The sequence below is a fragment of the Strix uralensis genome, chromosome 2 (assembly GCF_047716275.1).
Source record: "Strix uralensis isolate ZFMK-TIS-50842 chromosome 2, bStrUra1, whole genome shotgun sequence".
Lineage (NCBI taxonomy): Eukaryota > Metazoa > Chordata > Aves > Strigiformes > Strigidae > Strix > Strix uralensis.
The window spans coordinates 111,098,304-111,115,652 of record NC_133973.1 but is presented as its reverse complement, the minus strand read 5'-3'; the positions used below and the strand labels follow the sequence as shown (position 1 = coordinate 111,115,652).

Genomic DNA, 17,349 nt, shown 5'->3' with positions numbered 1-17,349 from the left:
GGGGATTGCTGCTGTCAGTAAGTAGTGTTCATAACTAATCAGCTGTCCAGTCCCAGCACATCATCCCAATAGTCCCCCAGCCTTTATGCTTAAATGGCCCACTCCTAATGAAAGAGCAGGCCCCAAACACTTCTGAGGAAATAATATAAACTGTTATCAAAAACTATAGGTTACAAATAACTTTCTGTAAAAGGTGGATGAAAGTGTCACAGGAGATTTGTTAACATTTGGTTGTTTAAAGCTTTAAGTAGTATAAACCCAGGATATGTATAGGCAAGGAATCTCGATGTATTATTCTACTGACTCAATATATAATACAGGGGGGAAAGGAAGGCAAAGAATAATAATTAGAGAGTTCTCCTCACAACAAATTTACCATACTTTAAAAAGTGGATTATAGCTCATATTTCTATGGGAGCATTATCTACAATAAAATATTTTTGCAAATACCACACACACACACAATTTCTGGGGCACTAGAAGATAGACAGAAAACATCAGCACATCCCTGTTGATTAACACCTTAATTGGGTCCAGCTGCAGGCTGCTGTGAAAGGGGCACCTGCTTGGATGCTCCCAACCTCTCCCTTGAGCTTGACTGAGTGACTGTACTGCCAGTCGCACTGGGTGAATCGGATCAGCTCGGTGATCTGACTGAACATAACAAAGACAATACTAACTTTACAACAAGCTGATCTGGTTCACCCTCTGGCTGCAAAAAAAAACCCAAGGAAAACAATACTAGATCCAGCAAGACCACACCTTCTGGCAGCCTGCAGTTAAACTCCATTACAAATAATGCAAAATCCTATCCTGAACAATAGCACAGAAACATCTGAGATGTTTTAATTCTTCTGGGTTCAGTAGTTCAGTGTATGCTAACAGCATAGAGGCCTTCATGTTAGCAGTTTTGCCCAAGGTATTAAAATAAAAACAAAGCAAATCTCAGTGATGTACCTCCTATGCCAAAAAGCACATAAGAACTAAAGATTTTCCTAATGATCCCTACCCGAAGGAAAGAGGACTCACAATTCAATTATTAAAAGAAAAAGTAGTATTTAAATTTTACTTCTGGACACAAATTTTAAGGTTTTGGGGCACCCAATGCAACTCCACAGACAATACAGCACACAAGGAATGCTGGCAGATACAGAGTTACCACAGTTAGTAATGGGGGGAGATCTGCTGGGACACGAGGCCCTGGATGCAACAGAGGTTCAAGTCTGTTGGCATGATGATCCAAAGGTGAGACAGTAACACACTGTACCATGATTACCAGAAAGGCAGCAGAAAGACTCCAAAGAAGACAAAGAATTCAGAGCACCATGTGAAGATGGACCACTGAGCAGAAAAGATAAATGCAATGACAGCATAAGATCAAGCAAGAACCATAAAAAGATTTTTGGTTTTCCTTTTTCTTTTTTAATCATTCTTTTAAAGCAGAACAAAATACAGAGTGGGAGATGAAGTAAGACATTCCAATGCTTACTAGTCGTCACTTAAATTCAAGTTAACCTGCACTTTGCAGCAACATCTGAAGTGTTAAGAATCTAAGATGGAACACTTACATCAACCTTACAAGAGACAAAGGTAAGCTCTTCCTTTTATCCACTGTATATATATGAGAGAGATATATATATAGGGTGACATCAGAACAGAAAGGCTTAGCCACAGTAATGATCCAAGAGTGATCAAACAGTATGTACTCTCTTTTATCCATGTCCCTGTCCAATATTTTAGCACTAGCTACTCAATTACTGCAAGGTCAGAATGCACCCACACCACTCCATAAAATTAACAAGTTTTAAAAAACATTAATAAAATGAGGAAAAAAAAGATCCTACTATGAATAGGACTGCATTCAATACAATAAATACCTGTTCTATAAAATACTTTACAGAAGTCTCTTTTATAATTTTAAATTATTCTTGTCTCCACTTGTGTTTGCTGTAAGACTTAAAATCCAATAACAACTGGGGGGCGGGGGGGGGGAATAAAAATCAGATTTTCAGGTTCAAAGCTATCAGAGAAACTGTTCAGTTTCATTGCATGAAATAACATTTATTTTTAAAAAGCTTTCATATTAAAACTTACTTCTCAAAGGGTAGGTGCATAAATAAATGGCCATACATGTTGTACCCAGAAGATTTACGTTTAGTTTATTAAGAACTCTTTTGGTTCCCCTTCTTGAAAGGATAGCATTCCACATGATTTTTAATATCAGCTATATTTAAAGGTCAGCTGGGTTCCTCGTAGCATCTAAGAGCACATGTCAGTGCTACATTACAAAACTAATTTTGTGTAAATGATCCTAAAAAAAGACCAAGACAACCACTGAAGTTATAGGATTGCTTTAATATGAGACTTTTTTCCCTTTCTTCATTTCCAATAGTACTATATTACATTAGTAAAGTATTCGCACCAAGATATATTTTTTTCTCATTGAAGAGGCTCATATTTAGCTACAGAATATCTTGGAGGTAAGAGTATCCAAGGTCACCTAAGATTAATTAAATACCTTTAGTAAGAGCTATTTTATATAGAAAAACAGAAATACAGACAGCTCTCCCATAATGCTGTTATTTAAGACTGTTTATACTTCAAGCAAACTGCTGGGGCTTATAAACCTTCAGGGATGTTAGCCACGGACTGCAGTTCTCATTCATGGTGGTCCTAAGGGCCAGGCCTGTAAGAACAAAAAGCCTGTAAGAACAAAGGCCGCACCTTGATTACTGTGTTCAGTTTTGGGCCCCTCACTACAAAAAGGACATTGAATTACTCGAGCATGTCCAGAGAAGGGCAACGAAGCTGGTGAAGGGTCTGGAGCACGTCGTACAAGGAGCGGCTGAGGGAACTGGGGTTGTTTAGTCTGGAGAAGAGGAGGCTGAGGGGAGACCTCATCGGCCTCTACAACTGCCTGAAAGGAGGTTGCAGAGAGCTGGGGATGAGTCTCTTTAACCAAGTAACAAGTGATAGGACAAGAGGCAATGGCCTCAAGTTGCGCCAGAGAAGGTTTAGACTAGATGTCAGGAAGTATTTCTTTACAGAACGGGTTATTAGGCAGTGGAATGGATTGCCCAGGGAGGTGGTGGAGTCCCCATCCCTGGAGGTGTTTAAGAGTAGGGTTGATATAGCGCTGAGAGATATGGTGTAGATGGGAACTGGCAGTGCTAGGTTAACAGTTGGACTAGATGATCTTCAAGGTCCTTTCCAACCTAGTTGATTCTGATTCTGTGATTCTGATTCTGTGATTCTGTGAATGGACAAAACCCCTATGTCCTAAAAGTATCTTACATCGCTCAAATACAAGCTTAAGTTTCCTGAACATGGGACCCACCCTGACAGCAGCCAGAAATTTCGATGTCTAGCCTAATTCTTTAGTGCCCATGGTGTTTGTACGCAGAGGAAGTCTCAAAGAAAAGGACAAAAAGCCTTCACCTAGATTTTCATCCTCTTTTCCTTTGTGCTGTTACCTTAAGGAGAGAAGACTGCAAAGAAGTTTCACAAGTGGCATGACTTACTAGTCAATAAAATCCACCTTCTCCCTAAACCATTGCTTCCTCAACAAAACTATTAGGTGACAACACAATTTTCTTCTTTTTATTTTTAACAACTTGCCTCGCAGACAACAGCCTCACCCCCAAGACTTGTACCTGAGGGGAGAGAGAAGCTGTGATCTGCAGACAGGCAATACCAGCAACAAGTTGGTTTTCCCAATTCCAAAGCACCAGGAAAATACACGTCTGGGGTAATCCCAGTGCGCACCATCAGCTCTTACTGTGGGTCAGGCCTAAGCACAAATACAGCCCACAAACATCGGCTTTGATTAACTGACAGCTGGAGGAAGAAAGTAACAATCTCTAAACACTAGATTTGTAACAGAACATATGTGTTGAAGAAGGAATCTTTGGAGCTAACTGGATTAAACAAAAGCATAGAAAAGACAGCCTTTAAAGTGTCTATTTGACCGAAGGTCCCCAAGAGAGGGGAGCAAGCATTTCACAGTGCAGTCAGCTGTCACTAATGAAATTTTGACTCTTGATTACAGTATCAATAGCCATTAGAAAAAGAAAAGGGGGACATGCAGCTGCTTTGGGATATCTGACATCTAGGAAAAAAGTAATTACGAAAACCTTAGAAAGAATCCCTTTCCTGACAGCCCTCCTACCTCTTCACAGCAACAGTGCAAATGAAATGCACAGCACTAAATGTTCAACAAAAAAAAAAAAAAAAAGATACACAATGCTTGTTTGCCAGTTTCGAACTAGTAATCCTACAATTTAAGTTGTGTAAGTGCACAACACTTCAGGAAATTCCATGTGGAACAACTGAAATAAATCTTAGCATTGAGAAGCTAGTCAGAAAGCTAATCATGTAGAAGGGCAGATCCCAAAACATGGTTTATGCTAAAAAAAAGACAAAAGCCTACTACCTGCAATTACACCTCAGTCAAAATTCAATGCGGCTGAACCACTAGAGCCATGTAACACTGAAGGATAGTTCTTATAGGTCACAACAGAATTTCATGACATGCTTCGTGTATTAAAAATATAATTTAAAAAATAATATCTGTGTACAAGGTGGCTGCTAAGGAGACATTGAATCACTGCCTCCAAGTACTGGAGCTTTCCTGATGCAAGTGTTGATTCCCTCTTTGGCATATTGACATTAGCAGTTAGCTTGTTACCTTCAGCTTGCTGATATTCTCACTACAAGCATGATCAAGGCGTTATCTCTTGAAGGGAATTACTTGCATTTCTCTTCTGTACTAAAAGCGACTTGGCCTAAAATGGCTTCATAAAGAAGCCAGCTGGTCTTAGGTGAAAACCCTGAAGAAGGAATAGAGAACCTGTTTGAATCATGCAAGCAGAAAGGGAACAACCAACCCTTCTTTGTGGAAGCAGCAGGACAGCCAATTCATTGAAAACTGTTGATTCCTTGTAGTAGAGTATGTACTAGGAAAGGAAAAGTTGATCTACAAGCCCACCAGAGATGGAGGAACCACAGTACTTGCACACTTCGGTGATGACGGTGTTTAGCACAGCACTCGCTGCAGTCCCATTTCCCCCAATGGACGGGGTAAGAAACAGATGAAGACAACAGGGGCAGAACTGGCACCTCCAGTACCCTGTGCAACAGGCAAACCTACCCTTCTTCACTTCCACCCTTTGCTTTTGTACATACAAAAGGCAGAAGAGCAATCTTTCAGGGGAAAGGACAGAGAATTCTGACTATCCCTCACCATGCAGAGCAGATTGCAAAAGGAAGATGACCTGAACCAAATAAGTTACTACCTGATAGTTCCCAAATGTGTTAGTTAATAGAGCAATAACCTACTTAAACTACACTACTGCTGCCTTGTCTTTCTGCAGTGTCTGAAAAAATGCAACAGTGCAAAAGAGATGGAGCATCTACAGAAAATAAATATGACCTACTCATGTTCACCTAGCAATCAGATGCACCAGAAACCTTAGATCAGATCACCTCAGACCTTTTAAAGGACTTCTTTCTGCTCAGTTCAGACTAAAAATTCTATTTTTTCCCCCTCATCAAAAGCCAAATGAAAAAATAAAGACATACTTCCTCCCCCTCTGCCCCCATGAATTTCCTCAGTCTTGCTACAAGCAAGATAGGCATTGTACATGCTTAAAAAAAAAAAATAACTGGAAAGCGCCTAGAATAAAAAACCATGGGACCTTCCAAGAGTTGTTAAGGAAGACAAAGTGAATCAACTGGCTAATGGATGAATCTTCTCAAAGTCATGAAATAAAATAATCAAATAAACAGTGCCAGAACAACCTTGTACCATTTTATCCAACAGGATTATTCAGCTGTTTGTTTATTAAACAATGTAAGGATTGCAGGCATTTCTGCCACAGGATCCAATCCAAGTTTCACTAACTTTGATAGCGCTGGATCAAGTCCATGGTAAATATCCACTGTAAATTCAATCCTATAAACAAATGTCCACATAGATCCAGCTCTACAAACATTTAAACAGATACTTTACTATTATTATTTTGATATATTACATATGCATATGAATCTTTCCAGCCCATTAATTCCCAGCTGCTGAGACAGGCATGACTTAGAAGAAAGAGCATTATCTCCAGAGCGCATCAGAAACCACATCAATCAGCTCCTACAGTCTGGCCTGGCTAGGCTTCTCACCAGCACCACTGGAATGGGTGGCAGTCAAGGAGGCAGCAGTAGTAGCAGGTAGGAGAGGGAAAAGCTGAGATAAGAAGAATGAGGTGACGGTGGGAGTAGAAAGACCCACATACAAAAAAAAAAGTCAAAAACTCTGTCACAGCCCACCACTTTAGCAAGGAGACACTGCCTTTCAAACCCTCCACTGGCAGGCAGTTTCTCTGCTGCATAAAACAAACTGCCAGTCTCCAAGACTTGCAAGAGCCTTCTCGCAGTCCTCATGTGACCCACCATCTCTGCTACTGGAATGAGGTCCAGATCTCCCAAGTTATTAACCAGTTACTCCCAGATTTTAAAACTGGTATATCTGTGCTCTTTCAAACTGCTCCTTCAATGAGGATTGCAGCTCCAAGATAACCTCTGAGAGACATTAATTTTTCTTTTTCAGATTATTCCCATTTTTCTCATTATGCTTACACAAAATGTGCACGCATGCATACAAGTCTCTACAATAGTTTGGCAGTGCACCCAATATTGACATGTGACAATATTGTTTTCCAGTACTCTCTCAGCCTTGTGGTTTGGGGTTTTTGGTTTGTCATTGACTGCCAGTTCTCTGCTGCAGGGTTCATCTTTTGTGGTAGGTAACGTGGAAACCTAAAACAATTGATTCTGATTAATATCCAAGACTCTGAGGTAATATTATAATAAAAATTAATGAGAAAGGGATGCAGTTCTGGCTATGGATTGATTCTGTGGTCTTTGCTCCACATAACAGGACCCCATGAGTAAAAACTGTAAATAATACTCTGAAATAGAGTTATCCTGCTTATTCCAATCTACTACTGTTCTTATTACACTGTTCAGTGGTAATTTTGGGGGTAAAACCCATTAGTTGACCTCTGCCTTCAGCTTTAAATATGGTACACTTTTGGAAAAGCAAATGGCATTTAGTCCTTTCCTGAGACTTTGTTTACAGCTAGACAATTTAGCCTTAATAGCAACTTCATTTTTATTGTTTCTATGTGCTTTGATTACATGTCATCCCTAGGGAATAAAGTCCTGTCACATATGGAAACCATTCTTCAAAAGTAAGAGGGTCCTGAACATCAGGGCTGACAAAAAAGAAGGTAACCTGAATCCACTGCATTCTTTCCTTCATCTAAGGTGACAGGAGAAGTTGTAGAGCATGTGAAACTTTTTACAACAGTATATACCCCTTGTTATCAAATTCCAACAAATCTCAATGCCCCAAGTCTTAAAAAAAAAAAAAAAAAACACTAAACAAACGACAACAAAAAAAACACCACCAAAAAACCCCCACCAAACAAACAAAAAGACCACAACAAAAAACTAGGGAAGCCACTAGTTTCAAATAAAGGGAAGATGTGTCCATGCACCTCAAAATAATCTACAGCACCAGCATAGAGCCATGCCAACTCTGAACTTTATGATAAACTAAATATTACTGAAGCAAAACAGCTCCTTTACAATCTTTTTCCTTTGGGACTATCTTTCATGCAGTTCTATGTATTTAGCTGTGGGATGAAAGACAGTGGCTGCTGTCTTGTTTTCCCCAGGAGCTAGTTGCTTCTCTGTCTTCACATGCCATGTGGGAAGGTAAGAGTACACTAACTTCCTCACAGGCATAAAGGCAAAAAACCACCACCAAATCAAAGTCTTACACTTTTACCTTACAACATAAACACTAAAATCAATGACACGCCCCCCCCCCCAAAAAAAAGAGATTTAAAAAAACAATTTCAATTCATACCAATCTCATTAAATGAATTCATAAAGTAAAGGAATAGTCTCACCACAAAGAAAGCAATGCTTCATATTTCAATAGTTCGAGCACAAATGTCATTTGGCAAGAGGCAAAAATGAAGTGATTTTCAAGCTATTTAAACACAAAGCACAGCTTCAAGCTAATTAATGCTGTACCAGACTAGCCAAACTCTAATAAATTTGTACTGTGGAGTGGAAGGGTCTTATATAAAAACCATCCCTGAGCTAACAATATATGAACCTGTACTCTACAGTGAAGCTCTATGAGGGAAACAGAACAAAATAACCCACCTTGTACAAATAGACAGAAGCCCTCTTTCAGGTGAAACAAGGATGTAGCTCTCTACTTGCACACAAAGACTGACTTCTGTAAATCCCACAGTGTTAATGGCACAAGAAAATAAGACTGTCCAACTTGAACTATACACAGGAAGGGAGAATGTGTTCATTGAAAAGGTAAGGAATAAAGTCCCACAGAACTAAAAGAATTCCCAAATCCCTTCTTTAAAATAAATTTATGCTCTTGTACTGTCATTCATTTTGACTGACTGATTTATAACTGGTATTATTCTTCCCTAGGTTGCAAAAAAAAAACCCCACCCTATCTTATAGGTTGCTGAATTTATTTCTGCATTCAGTTCTTTCTTTTCAAAAGCTGGTTCTGACTGGCAGCAAAAGACTGTGCAAATCAACATTAACATCAATGATACTTGCTTCTTGATGAGCATACCAATCAAATAAGCACAATTATTTATACAACTACTGAGAAGAAAATGCACAAACACTGCTTTTAAACAGATGTTGATTAATATTGGCCTTTCCTTCCAGAAATTGATTTTCTCCACCAATTAAATACTGTCCTGACAAATACAGTTCTAACTCTGTCTGGAATTCATAACATTGATCTTAAGACCAGTTTGCTTTTCATTTCACTAAACCTACAGTCCTAACCCCCAAAACCCTTACATGGACAATTCCACCACTTCAATTTTCTTTTTGAGCATCTTCGTGTTGTGTCCTACTCTCCTTTTTATGCAACGAGGATAATCAAGAACATCCTCTTCTCAAAACTTCCCCTTAAAAAGCTTTCTTCTGCTATGACACCTAAAGGAGTCAACAGTGGCTGAACAGCTGCTATGCAAGATGTGCTCCCCTTTCTGGAGTCTTATTCAACACTACCCTTTTCTTCTCTCCCCACATTAGCCTTCTGACCATCTCATTACGTATTGATACTGCAAGTTCTCTCACCCGGTTCTAAAAATGGAAATCATAAAGGAATTACAATCTCTGTTACAATTCTAAACTGGCTATCCAGTGGCTATAGATCCATGCTTTCCAGGTTTGCCCATGGCACACTGGGGCCAGGGGCAGGATGGAAGCATGATGAAAAAATTTTTCTACCTTTATTTCCTTTGAGTACAGTCAAGCACCTGCATTTAAACTTTACAGATAAAAATCAGCCTCATTTATGGCCACGTGCTAATTAAAGCTTTCAGACCTTATACATTCTGACGTTTCATACTAGGAACTACTGCCTACACACACAAAAAGAAACCCACTGCAAACCAGAAGCACTTTATGTTGGAAAAGCTACTTTAGCGATTTGTAAAATTTGTAAAAGATATTAGTATATCCTAGGTCTAATATTCAAATTGATAACACTGACAGCCTCTTTTGCCAACAAAACTACCACTGAAGGAGTGATAAATTCAGCGTTGATGGGCAAATTAGTGACTGGCATCTCCAATGTTTGCCGGTGACCAAGACCTGCCAGTTCTGACCAAATCACTGGTAATGCATTATGCTACAGGTACATGAGCCCTATCTAAAAACAACATAAGGATGCCAATGGACTGAGGAAGAGGAAAAGGGAAATGCTACATGGGAGAAAAGTTTACAGTCTACCCCAGCTGACCATGGCTACAACATTACTCTTTTAACAGACTGCCTACATTTATGTCACTCCATGAGAGGCGAATATTTTACTTAAGGCATATTTACTTGTAGGGAAGAATTGGAACTCTTCACTAGAGGTACCAAGAGACTTTAAAAAAAAAAAAAAAATCAGAACTGAATTTCATGTAGGTTTCATCAGCACCAGGGACCTTGTTGAGTTTAACTCACTGACATTTTTAAATACGCAAGTTCAAAAGCAGCAGATGTGATCTTTGAGATCTAGGACTATCAACGCTAGGTTAACAGATAAGGGGAAGGTCAGACACTTTCAACAAGAGGGAAATAAGTAGCAAGGCAACAACATTTCATGGCACAATTTAAGATATTCACAATTCTAGTTATACCATTGAAGATCCTTTCTTTATCAATAAGAACAACAATACCATTACCTATTTGCAGAAGACTTAACAGATTAGACAAACAAACACTGACTCAAACATAAATTTACACTTCCAAATCTTACTGCTGACCTTCCACTAGCTGGTCCAATGAGGAAATCTTCTTGGAGCCATCAATCGTGTAGATTGTTCTCACTCCCTGGGGCAGATTCACATTGTCAGACAGAGTTCGGGTCAGATCAGCCAGGAGAGCTTCAAAGGATCTAAATCGGTCAGGGGAGATGGCATATACAATCCCTTTGAAATACCGGTCTCCATTACGATAGAAACGAACTTTCTTGGCTTTTTTCTCAGAACTCAGGGTCTGTAGAGTACGGGTTCGGTAAAAGCTGCAGTGGGCACTGTGAGTAGGGCTGGGCAAACCATTTACCCGGGACCCTCTGCCATATCGCTGCGCTTTATCACGCTCATCAAAATGCTCCAGCTCCATATCTCTCCCAAAGGACATCTTGAAGTTCAACCTAAGGGATGAACAAGAGAAAAGAAAAAGTTTAAGAAACTGACACATTTTAAGGGACCTCACTTTGAGACTTCACATTCTATACACGGCACTTACAGAGGACTGCCTTCCAGGTTGGGAAGAATATTTTAATGAAACTGTGCTATATTCACATGTTAATTTTACCGCTAACGCTCTTGCCATGCCATAATACCTAGTTTATAAGTTAGGCTTTTATACACCATGGAAATGCCACTTACGAAACCAACTGCTAGCAATATGCAAACATTTAAAAGTGCTAGTTCAAATTCAGTACGAACTCTGAAAATGAGGAGACAAAATTGAGCTACTGGAAAAAGAGGACAAACACATAAGCTTTCTACTTTTTCTCATGTTATATTCAGGTGCTATTTGAGTCCGGTCTACCTTCTAGACTGTTCAGCCCCACTAAACTGTTTGTTCCAACTGTGATCTCAAGAGGTACCATTTCAGAAGGGCAACCAGTCGCCAAAAATCAAGCAATTAAGAACTTCTCAGAGAAACAGATGTCGCAGGTTGGTGATGAAAATCAGGACTACCACTCTGTGGGTCAAGACCACTGTTCAAAAGTCCTTGTGTATTCCAACCACCAGTTTCCCTACAGTCTAAGATTTGTAATAAATTACTTCAGTTGTCCTTTTGCAAATACTCTGCACACTCTGAACTAACTGGAGTGCTCAAATGTCATGAAATTAAAAAAATTATTAGAGGGAGACAGGAAACTGGTATTTTTCAATGAGCAAGCTACTTTAGTGCTCTGTAACATTTGCAAGACGTATTATTAATATCCTAGGCCCGATCTTCAAATTGATTAAGGCTGACAGCTTTTTTTGCCTACAAAACTATCACTGAAGGAGTGATAAATTCAGTGTCAATGGGCAAATTCACTATTGGTGTCTCCCATACTTGACAGTGACAAAAACCCATCAGCTCTGGCCAAAATGATCCGTTTCTCAATATAGTTCACATAATTGGAAGTTCTCGTGTTCTGAAATATAATCAAGGAGGTAGATACTTCTGTTCCTTTCTGTGACCAACACAAGAGTAAATACAACAAATTGCTCACTAATCTTCTCAAATAAAAGAAACAAAAATACAAAAAAAAACAAACAATGATCAAAAGGTCATTATGTTGAAAACACACTTCTTTTAATTTAGGAGCCACCTAGGTTTGCAGCTGTCTCCAGAACAGCAAAGCACAGTAAGTTTATTTATAGCACACATACACAGATCTAATTTAGAAGTGGTCTCTCTTATTGATTTCCAACAGAAAGAAAAAAAAACTAGCAAGCAGAAGCTTTGTTTCAACCACTCATAATTGTGTGACCATTAAGAAAAAAAAAATATATTCAGACCAGCTGTAAAACAGTAGGAGGAAATACAGAAAGACTTATGGATGCTCTTTAGTTTACAGAAGTTTGTATTAAACCAATAATTATACAGCTAGACCCTGATGCTGCAAAGCTGTAGGGGATGTGCTCAACAACTTCTCAGAGCAATTCACGTGCTTGACTAGAACAAGCACCTAAGGCTAAGCACTGCCATTGCAGGGCCTTGGTGGAAATTATTTACCCTGCTTCAGTTACAGCTCACAACTTGTTTTGTTACATTGGCACAGTATCATGTGCTTATGTATATATGCAAGATTTATATTTGTAAATACTTTAAAAGGTACCTATGGTGCAGTATCTGTGTGCGTGTACACATATATAAACACACACACATAAAAGAAAAAGACTAATCTACGTTTTCCTCCTCAGCATAAATACACACACCCCCCCCCTCACTTCAATTGAAAGAACATTTGCTGTGACATTTCACTGACACTTCTTTATAGGTTAAATACAAAATATCACCTAGTGGCCACAGCTTAGGATCAAGATTACACCACTACCGTCTCCATGTTAAAAAAATTATGCCAGTTGTTTTACTTCATTTCTGATTCCAATTAGAACCTGTTATTCAGATTTAAATAATCCCAGAACTCACAATTCAGAAACTGTATCTCAAAAGCAATGCCTGTATCAAGACAAATGGATTTTTCTTAGGTCTGCTGTTCCATTTGCTCAAACCATCTCAAACGCACACACAAAAAAAGAAAAGCAAGTTTACATGAAGATATACTTTTTTAAGATACTTTCAGCTTTACCAATTTTGGATGGGGGGAGGAAGAATTGCGAGTCACTGCCCTTTCTTCCGCACACTTACGCTTTAATCAATAACGGCTGTAATTCCCAATCACGCCCTTTAAAACAGAAATAGAGCTCCCCTTGAACACCACAGTCCTGCTATTTACAGAAAAGCATGTTCAAACCACAAGGTCAGAGCAGACAAAGAAATCCTAAATAATTTGATCTGATCAGACGTTTCCCTGTGTGTATAAATATATATCCATATCCATACAGATACAGAAAAATGAAAGGACACACCCCTGGAAAACCACCATGCCCAACACTTCACACCCTATACATCTGCTAAAGAATTATTTATAATGCAGGTGTGGGTGAGCAATTACATAAAACAATCATACATGCTGACATAAAAAAAGAATACATCATGCAGCGATGTGACTAGGACCCGGCGAAGATCATTCAGAGACTAAGCAGCAGACTGACTACTAGTCATGGCGGGGGGCGGGGGGGAAACGTGGGTACATGCGGCAGCGGCTCCAAGAAAAAAGAGGGTTTATGCTGCTGGGGGTAGGGGAAACGTGCTTGAAACAGGACCAGCCCCGCTGCAAGCGGCATCAAGCACCTGAGCCCCGCTGCGGGCGGGCGGGCGGCGCAGCGCGAACCGCACGGTGACAAAACCGAGGCGCACTCGCCCCCGGGCGCAGGGGGAAGCACCTCGCGCGCTCCCCCGGGCTGCCGGGGCGCGGCCGGGCGCCCCACGCTCCCGCGGCCGGGCACACACCCCGGCCCACGCCACCGGCGGCCGCAGCCGCCCGGGGAAGGCGCCGCGGGCGCTCGGCGGAGCCGCAGCCGCCCCACACAATGGGCACAGGTGCACCGCGGCCGCGCCCCGGCGGCCCCACGCGCCGCAGCCCCCGCGCGGGAGACGGACGGACCCAGCCCCGGCCCTTACCTGTTGTCCGCAGCCTGGCGACCAACCTCCTCCCTCAGACCTGCCGGCGGGGCGCGGAGGGAAAACGGCGGCTCGGAACGGGAAGCGGCCAAAGAGGGGCAGCTCCCCCCTCCCCCCCCCCCCGGCGACCACCCGGCTTTAAGCGCAGGAGTTGCCGCAGAAAGCGGCGCCGCTGCCTTTGTTACGCCTCCCCTGGCTGGAGCGCGCTGCTGGGGAGCCCGGGCTGCAGCTGCTTCGCCTTTCTTCTGCCGCCGCCGCTGCTGCCGATTGCAGTGATTTGCATTAGCCCGGCCCTCATTGAAATGCGGCTCTTCACACCAGCCTCTCCCTGGCGCTCTCTCCAGAGGGCGGCGCCGCCGCCGTCTCCCCCTCTCGTTCTCCCTCTGCGGGCCCGCTCTTCCCCGGGCGCTGCGGGGCGACCGCCGGAGCCGCCCCCGGCAGCGCGCCCTGCCGCGGAGCGGGGGGGGCGAGTGGAGCCGCCGTCCGCCTGCGCCCCGCCGTCAGCCCCGGGCGGGGGAGGCCGCGCTGGGACGGTCGGTTACGCTCCCAGCGGGCTCCCCCTGAGGTAATTTCTGGCCGCACCGCGAGCGGCTGCCCGCCCGCCGCCTCCCGCCGCCCCGGAGAGCCCCGGCCGCTGAGATGTGCCCGCGCGGGGCCTGACTGCGCGGGGCAGGGCCGTGCCTGGCGGGGGACAGCAGTTGGCCCTACGAGGCCCTGGCCCGGAGTCCAGAAAACGCCTTTAGATGTATTTTTACCAAATGTGTCGCTTGGCATTTCTGTGAGGTTTGCCTGGTCCCGAAGTACTGAAAGCCCACCCGGTCCCCAGAGCCCTATGACTGGGCTTGGGTGCTGAAGGTGGGATTGACATGGAATTTAGGTAGTAAATCTGGAGCCAGGCCTCCTCACACCACTGACTTAGTTACAGCTCACCTTGGAGGTCACTAACCTCCAGAGATGCTGTAGTTTTTATGCTTAAATTTCCCAGAAGATGTATTTGCCCAAAAGCGTCTCAGGCTTCGTCTGACTCGCTCCTCCTATGCCCGAGCCCCTCAGGTCTTAGACTGCATTTGCTAGGTCAACCTCCACACAAAAATTCAGCCTGAACTGATGCTTTCTTCTCAAAGGCTTGGTTACTGTTCATTTTAATATAAAAATCTCAGTGGTTAAAACATTCTCGAGGTGAAGCACCTGGTTTGCTTTCCTTTGTGCAACAAAGACTTCAACTCTCTTCTACTTGTCAGGCAAACAGCCCGCAGTCCAGGGGGACGTAGAAGGGAAGAAAACACAGCCCATCCCTTCTGTTGAAGCTGCTCCACTTCATACTCTGAAAGAATTAAAAATGCATTAGATCAGAGAGAAGGAATTAGTCTGTAACCTCGTGGTTATGGCACTCATTTGGGAAGGACAAAAGATGGCTTTGTGTGTCTGTATTACGGACCGTTTATGTGTTTTATATCCATAAATCCAGAAACAATCAGTGGAGCAGGGACTTAAGCCCATGGTGCCCTGCTCCCAGTGATAGACTTCTAATCAGAATAGAGGCTCCTGCTTAATCTGTTTGAAGGCAAACGAAGCCTTCAGTCTACAAAACCTGTAAGAGGCTCAAAAGAAGAAGGGAATGGAACAGTCCTTTTCTATTCCCCTAGAATCATCCACAGATAGGGTCTTAGAAGGCAGGAGATTCCCTAAAGGAGAAAAATTAATTGTTGCTGTCTTCATCATCCTGGAGGAGGTTTTTAATCACGAAGTACAGAGCAGAGACAGGAGTCTTCTGGCGGCTACACTTCTTTCGTTAGTTTTTGAAAGAGAAACAAACACCTGAAACCTTCAGGAAAACCTCTGCTCAAAGGAGTAATAGCATTAAAATACCCAAACACTGAAGATTCATAATTCAATATACAGCTCTGTCCTCAGCACGCTCTTAGCGCCTAGCTTAGCTTTCGTGGATCTTGTTCTAAGGCACTTGATTCTTCCCCTATGGTCAATGGGGTGCTGAGGCACTTTGCTAAGGATTGTCATTTTTCAGATTCGAGTTCCTAAAAATTGAGCACCTCCACACTGAGTATTTCACCAGCCATGTTGCTTTTTAGTCTATTGTTTCTGCAAATCTCTTGGTCTGTGTTTAGACCTAACAGATAATACGGCGATAATGGTAATGTTGGTATACTTGACAGGAGAATGGAAACTAATTTTAGAAGAATTCTGGTAATCTTTCAATAAAATTCTATTTAAACCACTTCTTTTGTAGGTCAACAATCAAATAAAATATTCATGACAGTCTTAAATGATAAGAAAAAACAGGAGATCACAAAGCTTAGAGATAGAAAAGACTATTATGGTCCTGACAAAGGATTGTTCTTTAGCATTCTTCAGTGCTGTTTTGTCCAGTTCATTTTAAATGTAATGGGGCTTCTAATTCCCAAAGGAGACATCTCTTCAAAGTTGAATTCCTCCAATTGTAAGGAATTTTCTTCTGACGATCAGGTTAATGGAAGTTTCTTATGTTTCAGCTCATTACTTTAGCTATAGTGCCCTGTGTTCACGTACATAATTTATTTCTCCCATTGGTGTTTACATCTCTCTGACATGTATTATTTATGTCTAGCCTAAGTGTGCAAAATGTTTCACAGATATTCAAGAAAGACCTTCACTCTGATTATGTTAAAAAAAAAGTCAAAAGAATACAACATAATACTACACAATACAACATAAACCCAATAAGAAAGTATCATTTAAAATGTGTTATTTTGCTCATTTAGAGTTTTGTATTTAACATGAAGACACAACACAATACTGTACAATCTGCTTGCCTGTCATGCATGCTTGCCGTGCCTTTCTTTTTAAAGCACTTTAAAAGATGCTTTTCCTTCACCTTTTTCATGTATTTGTCCTCAAATTAAAACAATGCAATTCTAAATAGAAACAAAGCTTGCGTGAATTGTTTCAACAGTTATATAGTCACCCTGTAAAACGGCATACTGTTTTACTAATGCAAAATTGTCTTTCCTCGTTGGACAGACTTCAGAATATTGTGTGTTTCCTGATCCCTTTGTAACACATCTTTATAAACCACAATACAGTCACTTCTTAATCCCAGTTTGGATAAAGTAAGTAACTTGGACTTCTCATCTCTGTTATTGTTAATCAGGTTTTTCAGATCTAACAGTATTCCAACAGTGCTGTTCTGAACATTTATAATTTTTAAGCACCTTTGTCAAAAGTGTACAGTAGAATTGGATACAGTTATGGCACTACCCAATGCTCCCGTATCTGAAGGCTGTACCAAATGCCTTGGAACATTGTTCTGGGAGCTTCTCTTTAGTTGGCTAACCACTGTGACCCCTAAATCCTTTTCAGAGTCACTGCTTTCCAGGACACAGTCTCCAGTCTTCTAAACGTGACCTACATTCTTTGTTCCTGCTGAATGACCTTGCATTCAGCTGTCTCAAAAAGCATGTTCAAATGATCCTGGCTTACTAAAGGATGTCAATTTCC

At 41.7% G+C, this 17,349-nt stretch overlaps 1 protein-coding gene across 3 annotated transcripts in view; it reads right to left on the bottom strand.

The window, feature by feature from the left end:
• Window positions 1-14,323, bottom strand: part of DCLK1 (doublecortin like kinase 1) — a 257,750-nt gene extending 243,427 nt beyond the window's left edge. For 2 of the 3 annotated variants that reach the window (XM_074859814.1, XM_074859813.1), the window contains exons 1-2: window positions 13,855-14,321; window positions 10,365-10,753 (exon numbers count right to left, since the gene is read on the bottom strand). In XM_074859814.1, coding sequence (XP_074715915.1) covers window positions 10,365-10,740 — 376 coding nt within the window. In that variant the 5' untranslated portion in view covers window positions 10,741-10,753; window positions 13,855-14,321. Of the gene's footprint in view, window positions 1-10,364; window positions 10,754-13,854 lie in introns of all 3 variants that reach the window. The other variant, XM_074859817.1, reaches the window with a different exon arrangement.
• Window positions 14,324-17,349: the final 3,026 nt, after the last annotated feature.